Here is a 19,992-nt window from a genome sequence, read left to right on the forward strand (position 1 = left end):
GACACTTTATTTAAGATTATACCCATTATACGTGTGAATTTTAGATTTCATGCACTTTTTCAATGAATTATTTAATTAATCACACATATATAATTTATTTATTTACCTAGGATTGACCTATCTTTGTCCAGTTTTTTTTATTCAGTGCATTCAGTATTTACAACGATGCACAAGGTTGAATCACGATCACAGGACATGTTTATGAGTTACTATCTATATATTTTGGTCTGATTTTCCATTTGTCTTCCCATCTACCGGTAATAAGAATTATTTTCACTGATCACATACACAATATTTTATATATCTATTCATCTGTTTTTCACGTATTTATTTTATAACCACTATTTATTTAAATTAATTTCACAAGGCACCCATTAGAGGTGAATTTATGTCACATAATTTGTATATCAAGGCTTAGCGCAACATACTAGCTACTCACAAACCCTGTTTATTGCCCAGTTATCATTCACTTTTATCAGTATGAAGAAAACTATATTTTATTTTCTCCTTTTTTTTTTGCTGTTATAAACCAGCCAATGTATTCTGAGAACTAGATATCCACATTTTCAATATTCAGAGATTAACATAACATACAGCTCCCGTCTCCAGTACCACTTGACAAATTCAGACGGTTTAAATGACTATGAAATCCAATGTTTTTTTACTTACTATTTATTTCCTGTTCATCCACCCATAAAATAGAGCATTCCCAAGTTGTGAGAGTAAGCATAAACTTTGGCCAGCTCTTACCTGCCTCAGTCAATCCCAGAACAGTCCTCGTGCCAGTCAGCCTCAGTCTTTCTTTCCGGATGTCTGACTCCCCTGGGCGTGTGTGAGGCACCCATATGCACGGCCTCACGTCCTCCAGTGAAGCCTGTGTGACACTTACATGTCACGCTACGCGGGCGGGGGAGGAGCTACACGTGTAGTATGCGATGGTGCAGATCGCATAGGAAAATACGTTATGGCATTGCGGTTGCTGCCATAACGTATTTTACTATGCGATCCGATCGGCAAGTTTCTGCGGGCTCAAGGGGCAGCTGCTTTGGGCCCCACAACCATGACTGGGCCCCGGGCAACTGCCCCCTTTGCCCTGCGTTAAAGACGGCCCTGTGTTTATTGTGTGTTTCAGTGGTCTCTTTTGCTTTCCCACTTCCTTTCTTTTCTTTCCTCCTATTCTACTTCAACCGGCCTTGTTCTCGCTGCCTCCGCCTGGCGGATCCCCTGGTCCTGATTATTGTGTGTTTCAGTGGTCTCTTTTGCTTTCCCACTTCCTTTCTTTTCTTTCCTCCTATTCTACTTCAACCGGCCTTGTTCTCGCTGCCTCCGCCTGGCGGATCCCCTGGTCCTGGCAGAACGTCCTCCTGGGTGAGTACCCTATCTTGAGCATGAACAGCACACATACACTCTGCACGATTTCTCTCCTAACCCTCCATGGCGGGCCAATCTGACTATAAGTTACTGTCCCTTAATGTCAAGGGACTTAACTCCCCACTCAAGCGTAATTTAGCATTGTGAGAATTCAGAGCCTCAAAGGCTGACCTTGTATTTTAGCAGGAAAAGCACTTTAAACCGGGAGTTCCTTTAACTTCACCTCCAGGTGGTTTCCTAGAACATATGCCTCATTCTTCTCCTCTAAGAGGGCGGGGGTGGCCATCCTCCTTACGGACTCCTGTCCCTTCCAGCCCACCAAGGTATTAATAGATAAGATGGGCAGATACATTATCCTACATGGTACATGGGTGGGGGTTCCCTTCACCCTTTGCAACGTATACACCCCGAACGTCCACCAGAAGGGGTTTCTGCAACGAGCACTCTCTAAATTGCATAAGCTGCCCCTAGGTTACCTAATTATTGGTGGGGACTTCAATTTGACTTTCTCCGCCTCTCTTGACCATCTACCGCCCCCAGATAAATCTACTTTGAGATTGACAGAGGCACTAGCTAGGCAGTTTCGCAAATTGATTAGGCAACATTCTCTCTTTGACTCCTGGCGGGTGATACACCCGGCGGAGAAGAGGTACACCTTCTACTCCTCGGCACATAGCTCCCACTCCAGGCTGGACTACTTCTTGGTGAATACTCCTATTCTCCTGAACATGGTCTCGGCTCACATAGGTCCTATCTCTTGATCGGATCATGCGCCCATTGAATTGACCATTCGAGTGTATCCCTCACGGATTCGTAGGTGTCACTGGACCTTGAATGAAGGCATGCTGAAGGGGGAGGCCACTAAAGACGCTATTGAATCGGCTATACGGAGTTACTTCGATCTTAATGAAGGGTCCGTGAATGATCTCTCGACTCTCTGGGAGGCTCATAAGCCCACGATTAGGGGCCACTGCATTGCAGTGGCCTCCAAGCTCAAGAAAGACCGAATGGCCGCTATTGCCAACGTTAAGGATCAGCTCCTTTGGGTCTGAGCGTCAACTGGCAGCCTCCCCCTCCAAGGCCTTGTTGAAAGAGGTGTTGCGGTTGAGAGCACAATTGCAGCACCTGTATGTCCATAAGACTGAAACGTCCATGTTATACTTGCGCCAGAAATATTACGAGAAGGGAAAGAAGGCCTATACTCTTCTGGCTCGTAAGCTAAGGGCTGAGGCCAACCTAAAAGGGATTTCGGCATTGTGACGCCGATGGAACGCTGCATCACCACCCAACAAAAATGGCGGATATATTCCGGGCTTTTTATGAGTCCCTGTATAATCTCCAAGATGGCGCATTCAACGCTGGTGATGATGCCTTGACCTCACGCATCCGAGAAAACCTTGGCTCCTGTGACTTACCTGTGCTCTCCCAAGAGGACTGTGCTAAGTTGAATGCCCCGCTAGAGGTGGACGAGGTTCAAAGGACGATCGCCTCCCTCCCCACGGGCAAATCGCCAGGTCCTGATGGCTTTACCTACCTTTATTATAAGACCTATTCACATTTGCTTTCCCCATACTTGACGAAACTCTATAACCAGTTCCTTGAGGGTAGACCTATCCCGTCCTCCTTTTTGCAATCTTACTTAATAGTGGTCCCCAAGCCGGATAAGGATGACACTGTCTGTGCGAACTACCGCCCTATTGCACTTTAGAACTCCGATTACAAAATCTTTACTAAATTGCTAGCAAACAGACTTTCTGTCTTTTTACCCAGTCTGGTCCACAAAGACCAGGTTGGTTTTGTTCTGGGCAGACAGGCGGGGGACAACACACGCAGACTTGTTAACCAGATAGTGAACCAAACTAACTTGCGCTAATGGAAATAGTAAAACTAAATTAAGATGGATTCAAATTCAAAATTGATATTAATATGACCCCGGAGCTAAAATTTCTAAAACCAAAAAGGAAAAAGCTGCTGAACTCAGGCTAAAAGCCTACAGAATAATGGTGTAATGAAGTGTACAGCGCTAAATGCCCTTCAGGAAATTAGATAACGGTAGGGATCATATGGTGTCACCTCCGTGTCAAGCAATCGTGAAACAGTGTATATATAATAAATATTTGTGTAAAAACTTATAGTACGTTATAAAATGTGTCAGCAGGTGTCATAAAAAGCGTGTCATACATGAACCTTATTAATATATACACTGTTTCACGATTGCTTGACACGGAGGTGACACCATATGATCCCTACCGTTATCTAATTTCCTGAAGGGCATTTAGCGCTGTACACTTCATTACACCATTGTTAACCAGATAAACATCGCGAATCGTAGGGGAGTGGAGCTTAGATGCTGAGAAGGCCTTTGACAGGCTTGGTTGGCCTTTCCTGGGGTCTCCCCTGGCCCGCATCGGTGTGGTGGGCCCGTTTGCTGAAGCCATTGCATCTCTCTACTCTACGCCATCGGCGTCTATCAAAATGAGGGGGCCGTGTCCCCTGTATTCCAGATCCGTAATGGATCTCGGCAGGGGTGCCCGCTCTCCCTGCTATTATTTGTGCTTTGCATAGAGGCTCTGGCTGCTAGGATTCGGGCCGCGCCAGACATATCGGGGCTCACTCTGGGTTTGCAGGAATTCAAACTGGCATTGTTTGCTGATGATGTGATTCTCACGCTCACGAACCCGGGGGGATCACTGCAAAGCTTGCATCGTGAGCTTCAGATTTTTTCGGGTCTGTCTGGTTACAAGTTGAACCTGGGTAAGACAGAGGCTATGCCCTTAAATCTCTCCCCCCCCCCCCCCCCCACTGACTTGACTTTACTCCAATCAGCATACCCCTATAGGTGGACGAATGAAAAATTGAAATACTTAGGGATTCACTTGACCCCCAAAATCCACATGTTATATAATGTCAACTATAAACCACTACTTACTACCCTGCGATCTCTCCTGCATAAATGGGGCCCATGTAACCTATCACTCACTGGGAAAATAGCAGCCGATAAAATGACCTTGCTCCCGAAATTGCTTTATTATTTCAACACATTGCCGATTCCCATACCGGCCTCGGACCTTCGATCCCTGCAAGGACAGATCTCACACTTTATATGGGGGGGAGGGCGCCATAGGGTCTCCCAGCAAATACTTTGTGCCCCCAAGCACCGGGGTGGCCTGGTGCTACCCAATATCTCCCACTACTTTGCCGCGGCTCAGCTGCGGGCTGTACCTTTTTGGAGTGCCATGTCGCCTCACGTGGTGTGGGTTGAGATTGAGTCCCTGTGGCTTGCGCCGATTCACCTTAACTCCCTCCTGTGGGCGCTGCCGACACCTCTCCCATCCTCTTCCCTCCTGACGTCCATGCTATGTACCAGAAGGACCTGGTTTAAATTTAGATTTGCGTTTCATTTATCAACCCCACGGTCGCCCATGGCTTCTTTTCTCTATACCCCGTCTCTTCCGGCTAGCATGGAGAAGAGATGGGCATTGCCCTGGGAGGAAAAACATCTCTTTCGTTATAGAGATATTATTAATCGTAGAACGGGAGTTCTACACCCCTTCTCACTTCTGAAAGAACAACACCAACTTCCCCCCAGCACCCTCTTTGCGTACCTCCAGGTTAAACACTATACCCAGTCCATAGCTAAGTCCCAGATATTCCTGCAATGCACCCCGTTTGAATTACTGTGTAGAACCGCCTTCCTCCAGGGGCTTGATTTCCGCTATATATGGAATATTGGGTGCGGACATACCGGGTGAATTTACGAGGCACTCATACATGCGGCGGTGGGAGGAGCTGCTGGGAGTGTCCATCTCACAGGAGCAGTGGGAGAGTATTTGGAGAGTGGCGTCTACATCCTCCATCTGCTCTACCTACAAGGAAAGTCAGTATAAAGTACTATACCATTGGTACCACACCCCTGAGTTTCTCCACAGTATATACCCGGAGGCCTCCTCCCTATGCTGGTGTCTCAGACTGGTTCCCTGTTCCATATATTTTGGCATTGTAGTCGGATCAAGCCCTTCTGGAGGAATGTACAGGATATACTGGAGAACCTTCTTAAGCGTAGGGTCCCAATGGATCCACTGCACTACATGCTGGGTCATCCCCTCATCGGGGTCCATAAATATGATAAAAAACTGTCCTCCCATGTGCTTACGGCGGCACGCTGTCTCATTGCCCTTCACTGGAAGCGCACCACCCCGCCGTCAGACCTGCATCTGTATACCAGAATTAAAGATGTCCAAAAACTAGAATATCTGACTGCTAGACTAAAAAAGACCTGGACGTTGCACAATAAGGTGTGGGAAGCCTGGGATGCATTAGAGGGAGATCAGGGGATGTCGTCCGCGGTGTATGGAGATGCGAGATGAGCCGGTAACCAGCTTTTACTACCTTCTATTTCTCTTATTGCTTCTTTTTCTTGTTCTGTGTCTTTTCTTTTCCAGGGTACTGTCCTGGCCAACACTTTTTGTTTGTTCTCTAGGCCAGCGTGCCTGGTTCATGCGTAACACGAGATCAAGCTCTTTTCAGGATTACAGCATTGCACTCCACCTCTAACCTATTATACTGCTGACCATAATTTTTAGTAAATAGTAGGTTTGAAAATTTTCAATGTGGGGTACTGTGTTTATAAGATAAGAAGACTTTCATTAAATGCAGGACATATATACAAAGAAAAAAAAAAAACAGTAACACACAGAATAAATATTTTTTTTTCTTTCCCAGCAATAGCAGGATAGGGATTGTCCTTCCTTCTCAAAGGATCAGTCCTCCCAAAATTTACATTTAAGGCTCCATTCACACAGGAGCGGCTGTCCGGGCATATTCAGCCAGCCGAGTACACGTGGAGCCGCTTTAAACAGAAAAAACAATGCACTTTAATGTGCATTGTTTAGACTTTTGCATGCGGCCCGGAAATTATTAATATGGCGGATTCTGCACCCTCGCGGCTATATAAATCGCCGCAAATGAGAAAATCCGCGTGGATTAAACATTTTATTGTTTCCGTCCCATGCGGTTTTCCGCGCGGAGAACTGTGCGGGAAATGCAAACGCTATACGTCAATGGAGTCTACTTGTACATGTAGCCTGGTGGTCAAAGTCAAGCCATGGCTTCTTAGAGACTTCAAAAGTAAGCTCTTCTTATCATTATGCCTGATTCTTGTCCAACTTGGAGATTTAAGTGTTTACAGTCAGGGCTTTTTTAGGATTGTTGCCTACACAGGCGAAGATGCGTTTTTCCGCCCCCCTTCGCCACCCTCCAAAACTAATAGGAGATCCGTGATATCCATGTTACAGGTCAAGCCAATTATCTCAGAAGCATTTAGAAAAAAGGAAGACCATCAGCTACTAGTGCTGTATATGCGAAGCCACAAGCAATGACACCCCAAATAGTTTACTGTGGAGCACCCCAATACAAAGACACCCCCCAAAGTGTACCACTCCAAAAAGCATAACAAAGATGTCCATGTTACAACTCACACTAAACATATCTAGAAATTGGCAAAAGACTGACCGTCATTTTCTGAAGCCCTATATGTAATGCCACAATATAACGAAAGTATTCACAATGACCGCCAATGTAAAGAAAGTATTCACAATGACCGCCAATGTAACAAAAGTATTCACAATGACCACCAATGTAACAAAAGTATTCACAATGATCGCCAATGTAACGAAAGTATTCACACTGACCGCCAATGTAACTAAAGTGTTCACAATGACTGCCAATGTAATGAGCCACGATATTTACATGTGAATGGGTAGCAGCTTATTGATATGCAAATTACAACGGCCCATTCATATGTTAATATCTCGGCTGGGGCAGTGCAGGAACATCACCAGCAAGCTCCGGAGAGAGCCGACAGCAGAGGAAACTGGGGGCGGGGCTCTGACTAAACGAAACTGACGCTCAGAGCCCCATCCTTGTGGCTTCTCCTGTGTATGGGAGGGAGGCACTGTTTTTCCACCTTCAAGCGGCCGCTTATGTTGCCTGTATGGTAGGGCCGGCTCTGTTTACAGTTATCTTTAGGTATTCCAATCCATCCCATTACAAAAACAGTGGGTCCCCTTCATAATGGCCACAGCAGGTATGCAAACCCATGACCTCACCAATAGAACACCTAAGAGTCCTACAGTTTCAGGTGGTTTAGCTTTCCAGCACCTACTAAATGTTCAAATATCTAATAAGACTCAGATAGCTCTACAGTTCTTAATGAAACTAGCTGCTGCTTAGATCTCATTAGCCCTAATGACAAATGGCCCTGTTTTGCCTTGACTGCTTTCCCAGCCTATATAAATCGCTCTCAGACTGCAGAAAGTTGCTAAACATGCTTTTGTTTACAGGCTTCTGAATTCTTGAACCCCTAAACCTTTGTATCTAGAAGACTGTTACTACCAATAGTGACATTTACAAGTATGCACCTCTTAGGTAGGCCTGTCTCTACATTACCACATCCACTAATGCTAGAATCATGTACCATGCTTTCTTCCAACATGACAGAACTGTTATTAAATGACATGGGTAGCAATACACACAACTGCCAAATATCCTGTCTTCGGGGAAGTCTCTAAAGTTAGGCTTGCTATACTGGGCCTCCCCATAACATTATATTCTGCCAAAAAATGTATCTCACTGACATTCACTCAGACAAAATTTGCTGACAAAAACAGCAAATAACATCTTAATAAGTCAAACAGTGCTGGATTAGTTTGCATGAATGCATAGGAATAATCCTGTCCTTCCCACTTATAGGAATTTTCACCATTAGATGTATGACGCAACAAAAAGAGATCTCCATATTTTAAAAGGCCCTTATTAAAATATTTTTAGAATAAAAAAATTCACTTAAAATTAAAAGTGCTTTGCCCATCAATAAGGAATAACACTTCTCCAAACCACAATATCCTGGGGACACATGATATTTTCTGCAATTCCTACAGGTATTTTCTATAGAGTTGTTTTACTTTGCCTCCATTTTTGGCTTTAAAGAGGCAAACAGTAGAAATATTATATATTAAGGAAAAAGTACCGAAAATTTTGAAAAAAAAAGTATTTTTTTACAGTATGTTGCAATACAATTATTATTACCCAATTTTTTGGTAAAACATTTAAAAGATGGGGTCACGTCGGGTAAATAGACACCAAACATGTCAAGTTTTAAAATTGCATGCACCCGTGAAATCGCAAAAAACTACCAAACTCAAAATTTACCATAGGCAACACTAAAAATGAGCTAAACACTGAGCTAAATGGTAGAATTTTTCTGGTTCGGTTAATTTTACCTAAATTCTTCAGTTCTGCCAATTATCCTAAATTGCAGGAGAATTAGTAGGATAATTGACAGGGAAATGAAATAATCTAGGACTGGAGTGGGGATTTGGGTGCATATCACACGTGAGGTATGCAAATCCCTGTCCTCCCCCTTTCTGATGCAGTGTGTGGTAAGGCGCTTGTATGACCAGAATAAATGGACAGCAGACCTCACATCATAGACCAGAATAAATGCACGGCAGACCTCACACCGTAGCCCAGAATAAATGCACGGCAGACCTCACACCGTAGCCCAGAATAAATACACGGCAGACATCCCACTGCAGACCAGAAAAAATGCACGGCAGACCTCACACCGCAGACCAAAATAAATGCATGTCAGACCTCACACCATAGACCAGAATAAATGCACGGCAGACCTCAGACCAGAATAAATGCATGTCAGACCTAAGACCAGAATAAATGCACGGTAGAACACTGCAGACCAGAATAAATGCATGGCAGAACTGAGGCCATAATAAATGCATGGCAGACCATACACCGCAGACCAGAATAAATGCACGGCAGACCCCAGGCCAGAATAAATGCACGGCAGACTTCTGACAAGAATAAATGCATGGAAGACCCCATACCACAGGCCAGAATAAATGCATGGCAGAACTCACACTGCAGACCAGAAAAAATGCACGGCAGATCTCAGGTCAGAATAAATGCACGACAGATCTCAAACCAGAATAAATGCACGACAGACCTCAGACCATAGTCCAGAATAAATGCACAGCAGATCTCAGACCAGAATAAATGCACGGCAGACCACAGACCAGAACCAACGCACAACAGACAGCAGACCAGAATAAATGCATGGCAGACCTCATGGCAAAGACTAGAATAAATGCACCGCACACCTCAGACCAGAACCAACGCACGACAGACCACAAACCAGAACCAACGTACGGCAGACCAGAACCAATGCACGGCAGACCACAGACCAGAATAAGTGCACGGCAGACCAGAATAAATGCATGGCAGACCGCAGACCAGAACCAATGCGCGACAGACCGCAGACCAGAACCAACGCACAGCAGGCCACAAACCAGAATAAATGAGGTTGAGGCCGCAGACCAGAACCAACACACGTCAGACTGCAGACCAGAACAAACGCACAGCAGGAACTACTAAGCCCAGCAACTATACATAACACAGATCTTAATGATTATCGATCACAGTTTCAGTGCCACAGTGGTTATCACTGGATAAAAGTAGTAATCCAAGCTGGCCACTGCTGAAATCTAGTTTTGTGACCAAATAACTGATGTTTCTTATGTGCCTGTTTTTTCTATTTGATGTACTAAAAAAAGCTGGGCTTAACAGTGCTACAATATATGTGATAATAATCACTGGTTCCCATACACATTTTCTTAATTTGTCAACCATGCCTGACAGGGCTCTTCTCATCTGGATCTGGGCACACTTTTTAAAGGACCGTAACAGAGCCAGCCAGCCCCTGGGAACGAAGGAGCCGTAATCAGTCAAGAAGCAGCATGAGATAGGCTTCGCCCACCAGCCCCTGCCAAACTAGGAGACACAGCTTTGTTAAAACGGCAACGGCAGGGTCTGGTGGGCCCACAGGATGGGGGAAAAATGCTGCGCCGTACATCCAAGCGGGCTAAATGTAAGTGAAAGGGCGGGGGGGTCAGTGACGGGCCCCCTGCCCTCGGTCAGCGCCTGAATGGTCAGTCCACCCTTGGTTGGCACCATGGGGCTCATGCTCTATGCGTCTTGCCTGGCCATGTTCAGTACACGCCCCTATCTGTAAAGTTGAGGACATTTCCCCATTCATCCAAGTAGCTTTCTCTGTTATGTTTAGTGTCAATTTATAGCTGCATGTGTAACTAAATCACCTTAATCCAATCACCATGGAATGTGTCAAGACAGATGTTGATTGCGCAAGAACATGATGGGGATAATAACATAATCCTATCACCATGGTGCCATGAAGTTTGGGACAGCAGTTAATTGCTCAGGTTAAATACAATTTAATTATCTATTTTCTTTTCAGTAAAATTAGTTTGGAAGATTAAAAATACATGAGAAAATAAGAGTTTTCCAAAAGGAAAATTATATCTGCATTGACAGAATTATAATGGTAAAATGTTGTATTGCACACACTGCCATAGGAATCCATGGGTTTTTGCCACATGAGTCCCAGACTGCCCCATGTGAATGGGACATTAGTATTGCTGATTCCATAATATAGAATAATGGTATTGCAATGGAATACAAAAAAAGGGAGGGGGGGATGGAAAGAGAGGTGGATGTGATTTGGAAGGGCAAACCATGATCAGAGGACATATGGATCATGGCAGTAGGCTAGCAGTTTAGGATCTACAAAGCAATTACCCAGGTCAACTGAATAAATCTAACATGTTTTTTAGGCAGACATTTTTTGCAGGCTTATGGCATGGTCTACAAAACCCATTCAGCATGTGATAATTTACTGTTTGAATGCAGAATAAGAATGAACATCCTGTTGGGTTGCCAATATACTATTGGTATATAAAAGAAATGACTTGCCTGTGGCTAATTAAAATGTAGCCATAATTCTTGGATGAGTAAAGCTGGTCATACTTTATGGGTTGAACCAAAAACAAAATCAGATTCCTCCATCCACGCTAAACAGCATACTTTTTTTATTTTTTTCTATTTTTCTTGCGTGTGATTGGGTATTCTTTGCAAAGTGAATTTTCACCACATTCACTAAGCTAAGGGAAAATTTCCTTACAAAGTGAAAATGGGCTTGCAACGTGAACAGCATATTTGTCCTTAGTAAATTAACCTTATAGTCTGTATGCATGTTATGTGATGTATAATGATGAGGGCTGATCCTTGTCCAGACTAATTTCCTACAAAATCTATGTAATTTTCTTCAAACCATGAATCAGGACAGTGCAAACTATTAAGTTATTCCAACAAAGAAAATATGGCAAGACAAAAGAATTGTGAATCAGTTAGTCATTTTCACAAATGTGTGAGATCAAAGAGATTTAGCTGGGCTGTTATTTGTTTGCAGTATGACTTGTAGGCTTTGTAGCTTGGTCTTCATTTCTTCAGGGAAGAAAAATAAATGTGTTTGGCCACTGTAATATTTAAAGGTTAATTCAAATGGAAACTACCTTTTATATTTGATTTTGCAAGAGCAGTGCAGGGTAACAAGGATATTTGTATTATTGTCATTAGAAAGGAAAGATCATCTGATAATCATGTCTCTGGAACACCAAATTCTTCACTGTTTAATTTGCATAATGGCCTCTTTGATTTTATAGTTGGTCAGCTAAATAATTATATTATGCAGATGGTTGTCTGGCTATGTTGGGCTATGTTTCAAAAGGGTTGCTGACAATTTTGCTTCCATGCAGCCAAAATCTCTTATGAGACAAGAATTGTGATAACATTGTTAATTTTCTAAATAGATGACAAACTTTAATATATGCCTCATATTGTTACAAGTTAAGTAGTTAGGTTAAAAAAAAGACATGGGGGGCGTGGCTAGCCGGCGATGTGAGAGGACGTGCTGAGAGTGAGCTCTGCATCTGACCCGCTACCTATATTACTTTCTCGTGCCGCAAGTCCCAGGCTTCTACCTCTATCAGAGGCTACTTTGATCGGCCAGCAACGAGGCAAGATGGTGCTGGAGGAGACAGGCGTGGGCCCCCTGCTGTCCTACTCTCAGTCATCCCGTAAATCGGCCGGTGGTGATTCCCTCACGGGCTCGCCCTCCCCCTCCTCCTGCTCGCAACTCTCGCTGGAACCACAGAGGAAGGAATCAGGACCGGCAGACCGGGTAGGTGACTGGCCCGAGGGAGCAGACGATACGGCGTGGTCGCCGCAGGCCGCACAGCGGGCAGGCACCGATCAGGAGTCGGACGCCCTGACCCCTCCCCAGCCGCCTGATGCCACTCAAAGAGGGCTGAACCCCGACCTCAACTGGCCGATTAAGGGGTTGTTCTCGCCCGGGCCATGGGACCCCCCATCGGGAGAACTAAGTAGGCCGCAGAGGCCCAAAAAAGGCGGGGATATGAGGGAACTCCCCCACTCGGGGGCCCAACAGTCTGAGCCTGCTCAGACCCTGCATGGGGGAGAGATGGATGCTGGTGACCCAGATTTAAGGCAGACCCCACACAAATGCAAATCTGCTGGTGAGACCGGTCAACTCTCATCTTCAGGGCCTGAAGATGATGAATATGCCTCCTGGAGCGAGTGCATGAGACATATCCCTACTAAACGAGACTTTCGCTTGCCAATAGAAGAAGTCAGAGACACATGTAAGTCTGAAATTCAAGTGTTTCACCATGACTTCCAGCATCTGACGCAAAGAGTGGAAGACATAGATGGGGAAGTGCAAACGACTAAGCATGATTTATATCGCCTACAGTCTCAATTCGTAGCTCAGGCTGCTACCATTCGCGAGTTGCAACGCCATGTTGAGGACCTTGACAATCGTGGGCGTCGAAATAATATACGCATTAAAGGATTACCAGAGGCCACGGGGTCTGAGGACGTACCAGCAGTACTACAAATGCTTTTCAATAATATTCTGGGAGCTACAGTTGCAAACAAAATAGAAATTGATCTATTGACCCGAGAGGCTCCACTTCCAACCCACGGGATGTGATTATGGAGTCTTTTTTTGTCTCAGGATAGACAGATGTTTATCCCCACTATATTTAAATTCACTTAAGTAGGGTAGATGGATAGATTTTCAAATGAATGTTCATATAAAAAATCCCGTCAGAACAATCGATAATGCCATCAGAGACTGAGCAATTGTCGTTTGCAATTTCATTTAAGATTTGTTTTCATTCAACATAAAATTTTGGAATTAATAGAGTTTCCCGAACAAAAACCACATTCACTGTGAATTTCATTCAATCGAGAAACAATGTCAACATCCTCCTTCAATTTTTTTCGTCACAGTGGTTGAAACAGATCCTCAATTTGACCCCATCAACAATTAGAAAGTCGAAGGAATGTTCTGAAATCGATTTTGTTTGTTTGAAATTCTAACCGTGTACTTTACTGTTAATTTACTAGACAAAAAACAAGGAGCAGAACATTACATAATTAAACCATTAAAAATTTTAAAGTACTGCACTTATAAGAAGCCTGCTTAGGTTCAGGCATGTCACAGTATCATCACGGGAGTCTAGTACATCTATGTCTACTCTCTTCTAAGGGGAGTGCTGTAGCCTGGGTAAGCTCCATGCGATAAATGATCTGTAAACTGTACACATTTAGTGTAGGTATACAACAAACCCACTGCTGCTATTGAGAGGTTTCAGGGTCCTTACCGCTTGCTCAGAATAGTAGTGGCGTCAGAAGTGTTGTATTCCACCACTAGAGGGTCCTATTCATGGATCATTTATTGCAAGGATCTGCAATGATGCTGTACTAGATACTTTGAAGAGACTGTACACAACACAGAGGGTGTTTTCAAACAAAATTCAGAAGGAAGGAACTTTTAGCAAAGCCCCATTCCACCCCACTAACTACGGGAATAAAGAGAAAAAAAACATCAGACAAGGATATGGTGAGAACGCATAAAAAAATAGCCAAAGAAAAAAAATCGAATATTTTCTGAACAATAAAATCGTAAGACAGGTTCTAAAGCTTCCTCACTCTACTAGAAACTTTTAATTGCTGCCTGTGCTAAATAAACAGGAAGTGAGGAGAAAACTCCAAAATATATAGAAATAGATTGCAATAAAAAAAGGTCATAGAGATTTTAACCACTTAAAAATGGTTTTCGATGGAGATAAACATTAAAACCCGCTTCATGAGCAGGACTATGTCATACTTTTGTGATCAGAGCAAAAGTTGGCATTTTGCAGCTTTAACTGCTCAGAACTTTTAACTGGAGAATATATTTTATGAAAACTGCATAGTTTTCCACACACTGTGGAACTATAACATACATAAGATTGGTCTGTCTCCCTTTCCTATCTGTTAGAGAGATTTTTCTTGGAAGTCACTCTAATTGAAATCAGGGGTAGACTGATTGGGTAATCGGCCCTGCCTAAGGGCCCGCAGCCAGGAGGGGGCCCTTGGCCTCCCCTCCCCCGCTCAGGGTTGCCACCTGTCTGGGATTCGCTATCTCTCTTCACTCTCTCTCCTGGCTGTCTCTCCTCTCTCTCCCATGGCTGTCTCTCCTCGTTCATCCTCCTGGCTGTCTTTCCTCTCTCTCCCATGATTGTCTCTCCTCGCTTTCTCTCTTCTGGCTGTCTCACCTCACTCTCTCTCCTTGCTCTCTCTCCTCCTCCTGGCTGTCTCTTCTCGCTCCCTCTCCTGGCTGTTCTCTCCTTGCACTCTCTCTTGGCTGTCTCTCCTCGCTCTCTGTCCTAGCTGTCTCTACATGCTCTTCCCTGCATGTTCTCTAAAAAGCTGGCAACCCTACCCCCCCTCCACCCCCCCAATAGTTGCCAATCCCGCTTTTCACTTGTGTGTCCCTGGGGAGCTGCGTATCAGTTTTTGTCCTGTAAATGCAGCTCCAGTGAGTCAGTGCCAGTGAATGCAGATTAATTATTTAACCGCTTGCTAACCAGGGTGGTAAACCCCCTTCCTGTCCGGGCCATTTTTCAGTATTTAGCGAGGCCATACTTTGACTTACATTTATTCTGTCATGCAACGCTGTACTGAAATTAACTTTTTGGTGGTATTTATTCACCACTGGGGTTATTATTTTTTACTATATTAAGGAAAAATTACCGAAAATTTTGAAAAAAAAAACTGGTTCCCCTATATTAAATTATGAAACATTTATTATTACCACCCAATTTTTTGGCAAAATATAAAAGACAAGGTCATGTCGGGTACATAGACACCAAACATGTCAATCCGTAAAATTGCTTGAGCTAGCGAAACCTCAAAACCACAATATCCAAAATTGGCCATAGGCGACACTTTAAAAGATTTTACCGCTCATCCGTTTAGCGTTATCATTGATCGATGGCTCTACAATTATTGCTCTCACTCCGATGTTCGCGGCGATATGTAACATGTGTAGCGCAATTGTCATTTTCGCGCTTTGGTGCACCTGACGCGTATTTACGGGACTTAACCATTTTTTTTAATTATAATTTTTTATATGTGACATTTATTTATTTTTTACTTTTTTTTTACACTTAATGTTATTGCTATCACATAGAGGGCTAACAATCCCCCTATGTGATAGCACAGGCACACTGACAGGTCCTCTTTATGGAGAAATTAGGGGTCTCTAAGACCCCTAATGTCACCTGGGGACCACCAAAGAAGCTGATGAAGCAAAGATCTGCTTCACCAGCTTCATCTCTGGCTATAGCAGCTAGAGAAATGACAGCTCAATGCGGAAGTGATGTAATACACATTACTTCCGCATTCAGACGTCAGATGGAGATCAGCAAGGAGGAAGATGCTGATCTTCCTCCTGACACACCGATCGCTTGCATGTGTAACAGCCGGTAACGGCTGTTTGCATCTGACAGTTTTTCTGCATGTGCGCGCGCGAGCAGAAAAAAAAGCTGTATATTGTTTTTTTACAACGGGCAGACAGCAAGCAGTTAAAGCCCGATACTGGTAAGATATGCCCTGTGAGCTCCTTCGTAGGTACACCCTGACTGGCTTCCCGCGCGGTTTATCTTAGAGCAAATGGGAAAGTTATGACACAGACCTGGGGGCAGCAAGGGGGATATCAGAGGCTACAACTGCTGCAGAAATCCCCAGAGACCAGGGGAGTGTGAGCAGAGCTGCGGCAGCTGCAGGGGGAGAGTGAAGAAGTGTAATGCTGCATATCTGTGTGTGGACTGGGGGAAACTCTCCATCTCTCCTAGCTTCTGTACAAAAAAAGTTTAGTGTTATTGCCAGTATTGAATTTGTCTTTATATCATGTTCTAGGTGCCCAGTGTAGAAGTATTGTAATAGAACAGTACGGCATTACTGTTTCACTGGCGGTATGATTTTTTTGTGTTTTTTTCCTTAGTTTCTCTATTTAAAAAAAATTATATTTTTTTTCACTTTAAAACTTCTTGCCGGCTCCGCTGCCCGGCAACGCGGCAGCTCGCAAGGGATGGAACCGGGAAGTCGGCAGCCGTCGGAGGACACAGCGGGGATCGAGGACAACGTAAGACCTGTACGCTGTATTCCCGAGTGTGGCTCGGGGTTACCGCTTTGTTAACCCCGATCCACACTCGGGAATACCAATGGAAACACACCGAAAAACGCCCCAAAGAAGCTCCAGTACTTCTTTGGGCATAGGGTGTTTTTCAGTGCGTTCCTACGCGCTGTAAAATGCCCAGGTGGGAACGATGCCCATAGGCATTTATTGGTTTTCACATGTTGAGTGTTTTACAGCGCATAGGAACGCGCTGTAAAACACCCAGGTGTGAACCAGGCCTTAGTGTTCTAAATCTTCTTTGTGAGTGTTTATTCGAAGCGTATCTAAACCCAAGACCAAAAAATAATATATAAGTGTATACACTTATACACAAGTGTATATAAGTGTATACACAGTGTATACACAAATATACAACTCCCCCTCCTCTTCTCTATAACATAGGGGCATGTGTTAAGTGGTCTGCAGATTGGGAACAATGCTGATAACAGTCAGCAGAGAGGGCAGAGTGCACAGGAAGTTATTGGCAGGATTAACAGGATTTTTGTTCTTTTAACAAAATGTTTTTATGGTATATTTAAAGTCGAGCTATGGTCACAATAAAAAATGACGGATATCATGCAGTCTGTAAATAGCTCATATTTCCCCCCTTTATTTGTCCTGGTGGCCACTGTGACTGAAGCAGAAAGTAAAAGTAAAAATCTTAGAATTGACATGAGAACAAGAGGTGATCGGTAATCTTTCAAAAGATTGTGAGTCTGGTGACACCTTTCTAAGGTGGAAATTCCCCTTACTTATCCAATCTCCTCAGCAGGACACAGATAGCAAAACCTGAGCCTTCACTCGTACCTACTCTTTCTTACTTAAAATCTATTTAAAACTACATGTCCATCAAAGACTTCCTTCTCCACAGAATGATGACCCTGCTGTTCAATTTTCCCACAGAACGAACAGCATTGTCACTCTGTTAACCCCTTCGTGACGGGAGACGTACAGTGTACGTCTTGTCACTTTGTGCCTATATGACTGGCCACGTACACTGTACGTGACGAGGAAAAATAAAGGGTCGGCTTGAAGGATAAACAAGTAATAACACTTGCGGGGGAGGGGTCAGGAAAAATGCTGCATTAATGCTAGTTACAGATGGCATCACAGAGTATGTAACTTCTGATTTTACCCATAGATATACTTTACCAGATCAAAAAGGAGCAAATAACAGAAGTTAATTCTTAGGGTTTACATATACTTTAATTCCAATATTTGAGTCATTGACCGTTTTGACAACCATTAGTTATTCCAGGAAAAGTGCATTCCTCTGTATGGCCACTGTTGCCAAAAGAGTAAAATAAAAACAAAAAAATAAATAAAGGATAGAAAAACTCACCTCTAGATACAGGTCTTTCGATACTAGAATCAATATGATTTGAAGGAACATTATAAGAAATATGACCTAAAAAAATAGAAAAGTAGTTAGTAAAATGTTTCCCATAATATTGCTGTGCTTGCAATGATTTGCATACATACATAACCCCTTAAACAAATATGTAAATAAAGTAAAAGAGCTTTTATCAAATAATTCAAGATTGTTCATACCAAAAATGAAAGGCCTTTTTTAACAAAAACTAATGAACCAATTAACTGCTTAAGAAACTGGTTCTGTATATGTCATAATTACAAATGTTTAAATGTTTTGCTTTAAATAGAGTTTCACCTCTCTATTTTTATTGGTGACCATTATAAACACAGAAATTGTAGGTAAATTCAAAATCAGAGCAAGAGTCAAGGGTAAATCATACAATGCAGTCAAATGTTCCAGTGACAACTATCCAAGATGGGAATTCTTCTCATCCCACACAAAGCTGCCTTGTTTACTGACACATTTCAGGGAATATACCCCCTTCCTCAGAGCTAGCAAGGCAGCTTTGTGTGGGGTCTGCCTTGTACCCTTCATTTAGTGTTTACCATGTGAGTAGTATTTTATGTCAGCTTGTATGCTCATTGATTAATAAACTATTAATAAACTGTATTACACGAGGACAAGGCGCTGTTTGTTTTGCATGTTTTGTGTGGAATACTTCCCAGTGGCCTTTTGATGACAGCAACCTGCAAACGATTGTTGGTGGAGAATATCATTGGGAGTCTGCTGAGCGCTGTGGTGTGCATTTTTCTGGAACATTTGTTATAGACTCATGGTTGGGGGGGAAGCGGCATCCCCTCTGTGGTTTTTGACAAGGTGGGAGGCAGATCTTCATATACAGTTATCCCCAGAGGCACGTACAAAACTCTAATCTTTATCTTATCAATCTTCAATATGTAATAAGTATCAAGAATTGGGTATAAAATTGTTGCAAGGTGGTACAGGACTCCTCAGACGCTCCATGCTATGTTCCCACAGTCCTCCAACTGTTGTTGGTAATGTAAGAACCCGGACGTGGACATGATGCATGTATTTTGGTCATGTCCAGTACTTTAACCCCTTCGTGACGGGAGACGTACACTGTACGTCCAGCCACAAAGGGACCAAATGACTTGTCACGTACACTGTACGTGATGAGTTATTTGCTGCTTTAGAGGGCTGTTAACGCTGAGAATCAGCTTTTAACATTCATTAATGGATGCCCTTACTACAGAGGCATTCATTAATGAAAGGGTTAACCTTTTTCAGACACCCGATACCTTAATATCGGGTGTCTGAGAGTCACAGCAGAGCGGACACACATGCCGGCTTTTGCCGGCATTCTGACAGCTCGTATAGATCGAGAGAGATATCTCTCTCAAGCTATACTGGCTTTTTTTTTTCTCTTTCATGGATACATAATGTGTCTATTCCTACAATGTATCTATTCCTGGAAGAAGAATGTTTGTTTGCTGATCGTTGTTGCAACAATCAGAAAACAATGTCAAAAGTGTGTCAGTCATTTACGAACAGAAACTAAAAACAAGCTCAGTCATGAAGGGGTTAAAACTTCTGGGATCAGGTCCATGCAATGATACAAATATTTATTGAGGTCCCTATTCCTAGAAACCCGTCCTTTTTTCTACTCTACCTGGTTAGCTCACCTTCGCGAAATTTACCTTATCGAAGACCTTATGAGCTCTATTAAGAGGACATCTACGATAGCTTTAGGAAAACATGGTTTTCACTGCAGGGAATTTATAAATTCAGATAAATATCTCACATTAAGACGAGACTCGGAGATATGAGC

The 19,992-nt window shown here is 43.4% G+C and overlaps 1 protein-coding gene across 1 annotated transcript in view; it reads right to left on the reverse strand.

Moving 5' to 3' along the window:
• The window catches only part of LOC108799652 (adhesion G protein-coupled receptor L3-like), a gene marked incomplete at its 3' end in the record, with an annotated part of 189,610 nt that overhangs the window by 21,353 nt on the left and 148,265 nt on the right, over positions 1-19,992 (reverse strand). The window contains exon 8 of the mRNA XM_018571547.1: positions 18,171-18,236. Within this exon, the coding sequence (XP_018427049.1) occupies positions 18,171-18,236 (66 nt within the window). The remainder of the gene's footprint in view (positions 1-18,170; positions 18,237-19,992) is intronic.

Source organism: Nanorana parkeri, unplaced genomic scaffold (genome assembly GCF_000935625.1).
Source record: "Nanorana parkeri isolate BGI_ZX_2015 unplaced genomic scaffold, ASM93562v1 scaffold1778, whole genome shotgun sequence".
In the NCBI taxonomy this organism is placed as follows: domain Eukaryota; kingdom Metazoa; phylum Chordata; class Amphibia; order Anura; family Dicroglossidae; genus Nanorana; species Nanorana parkeri.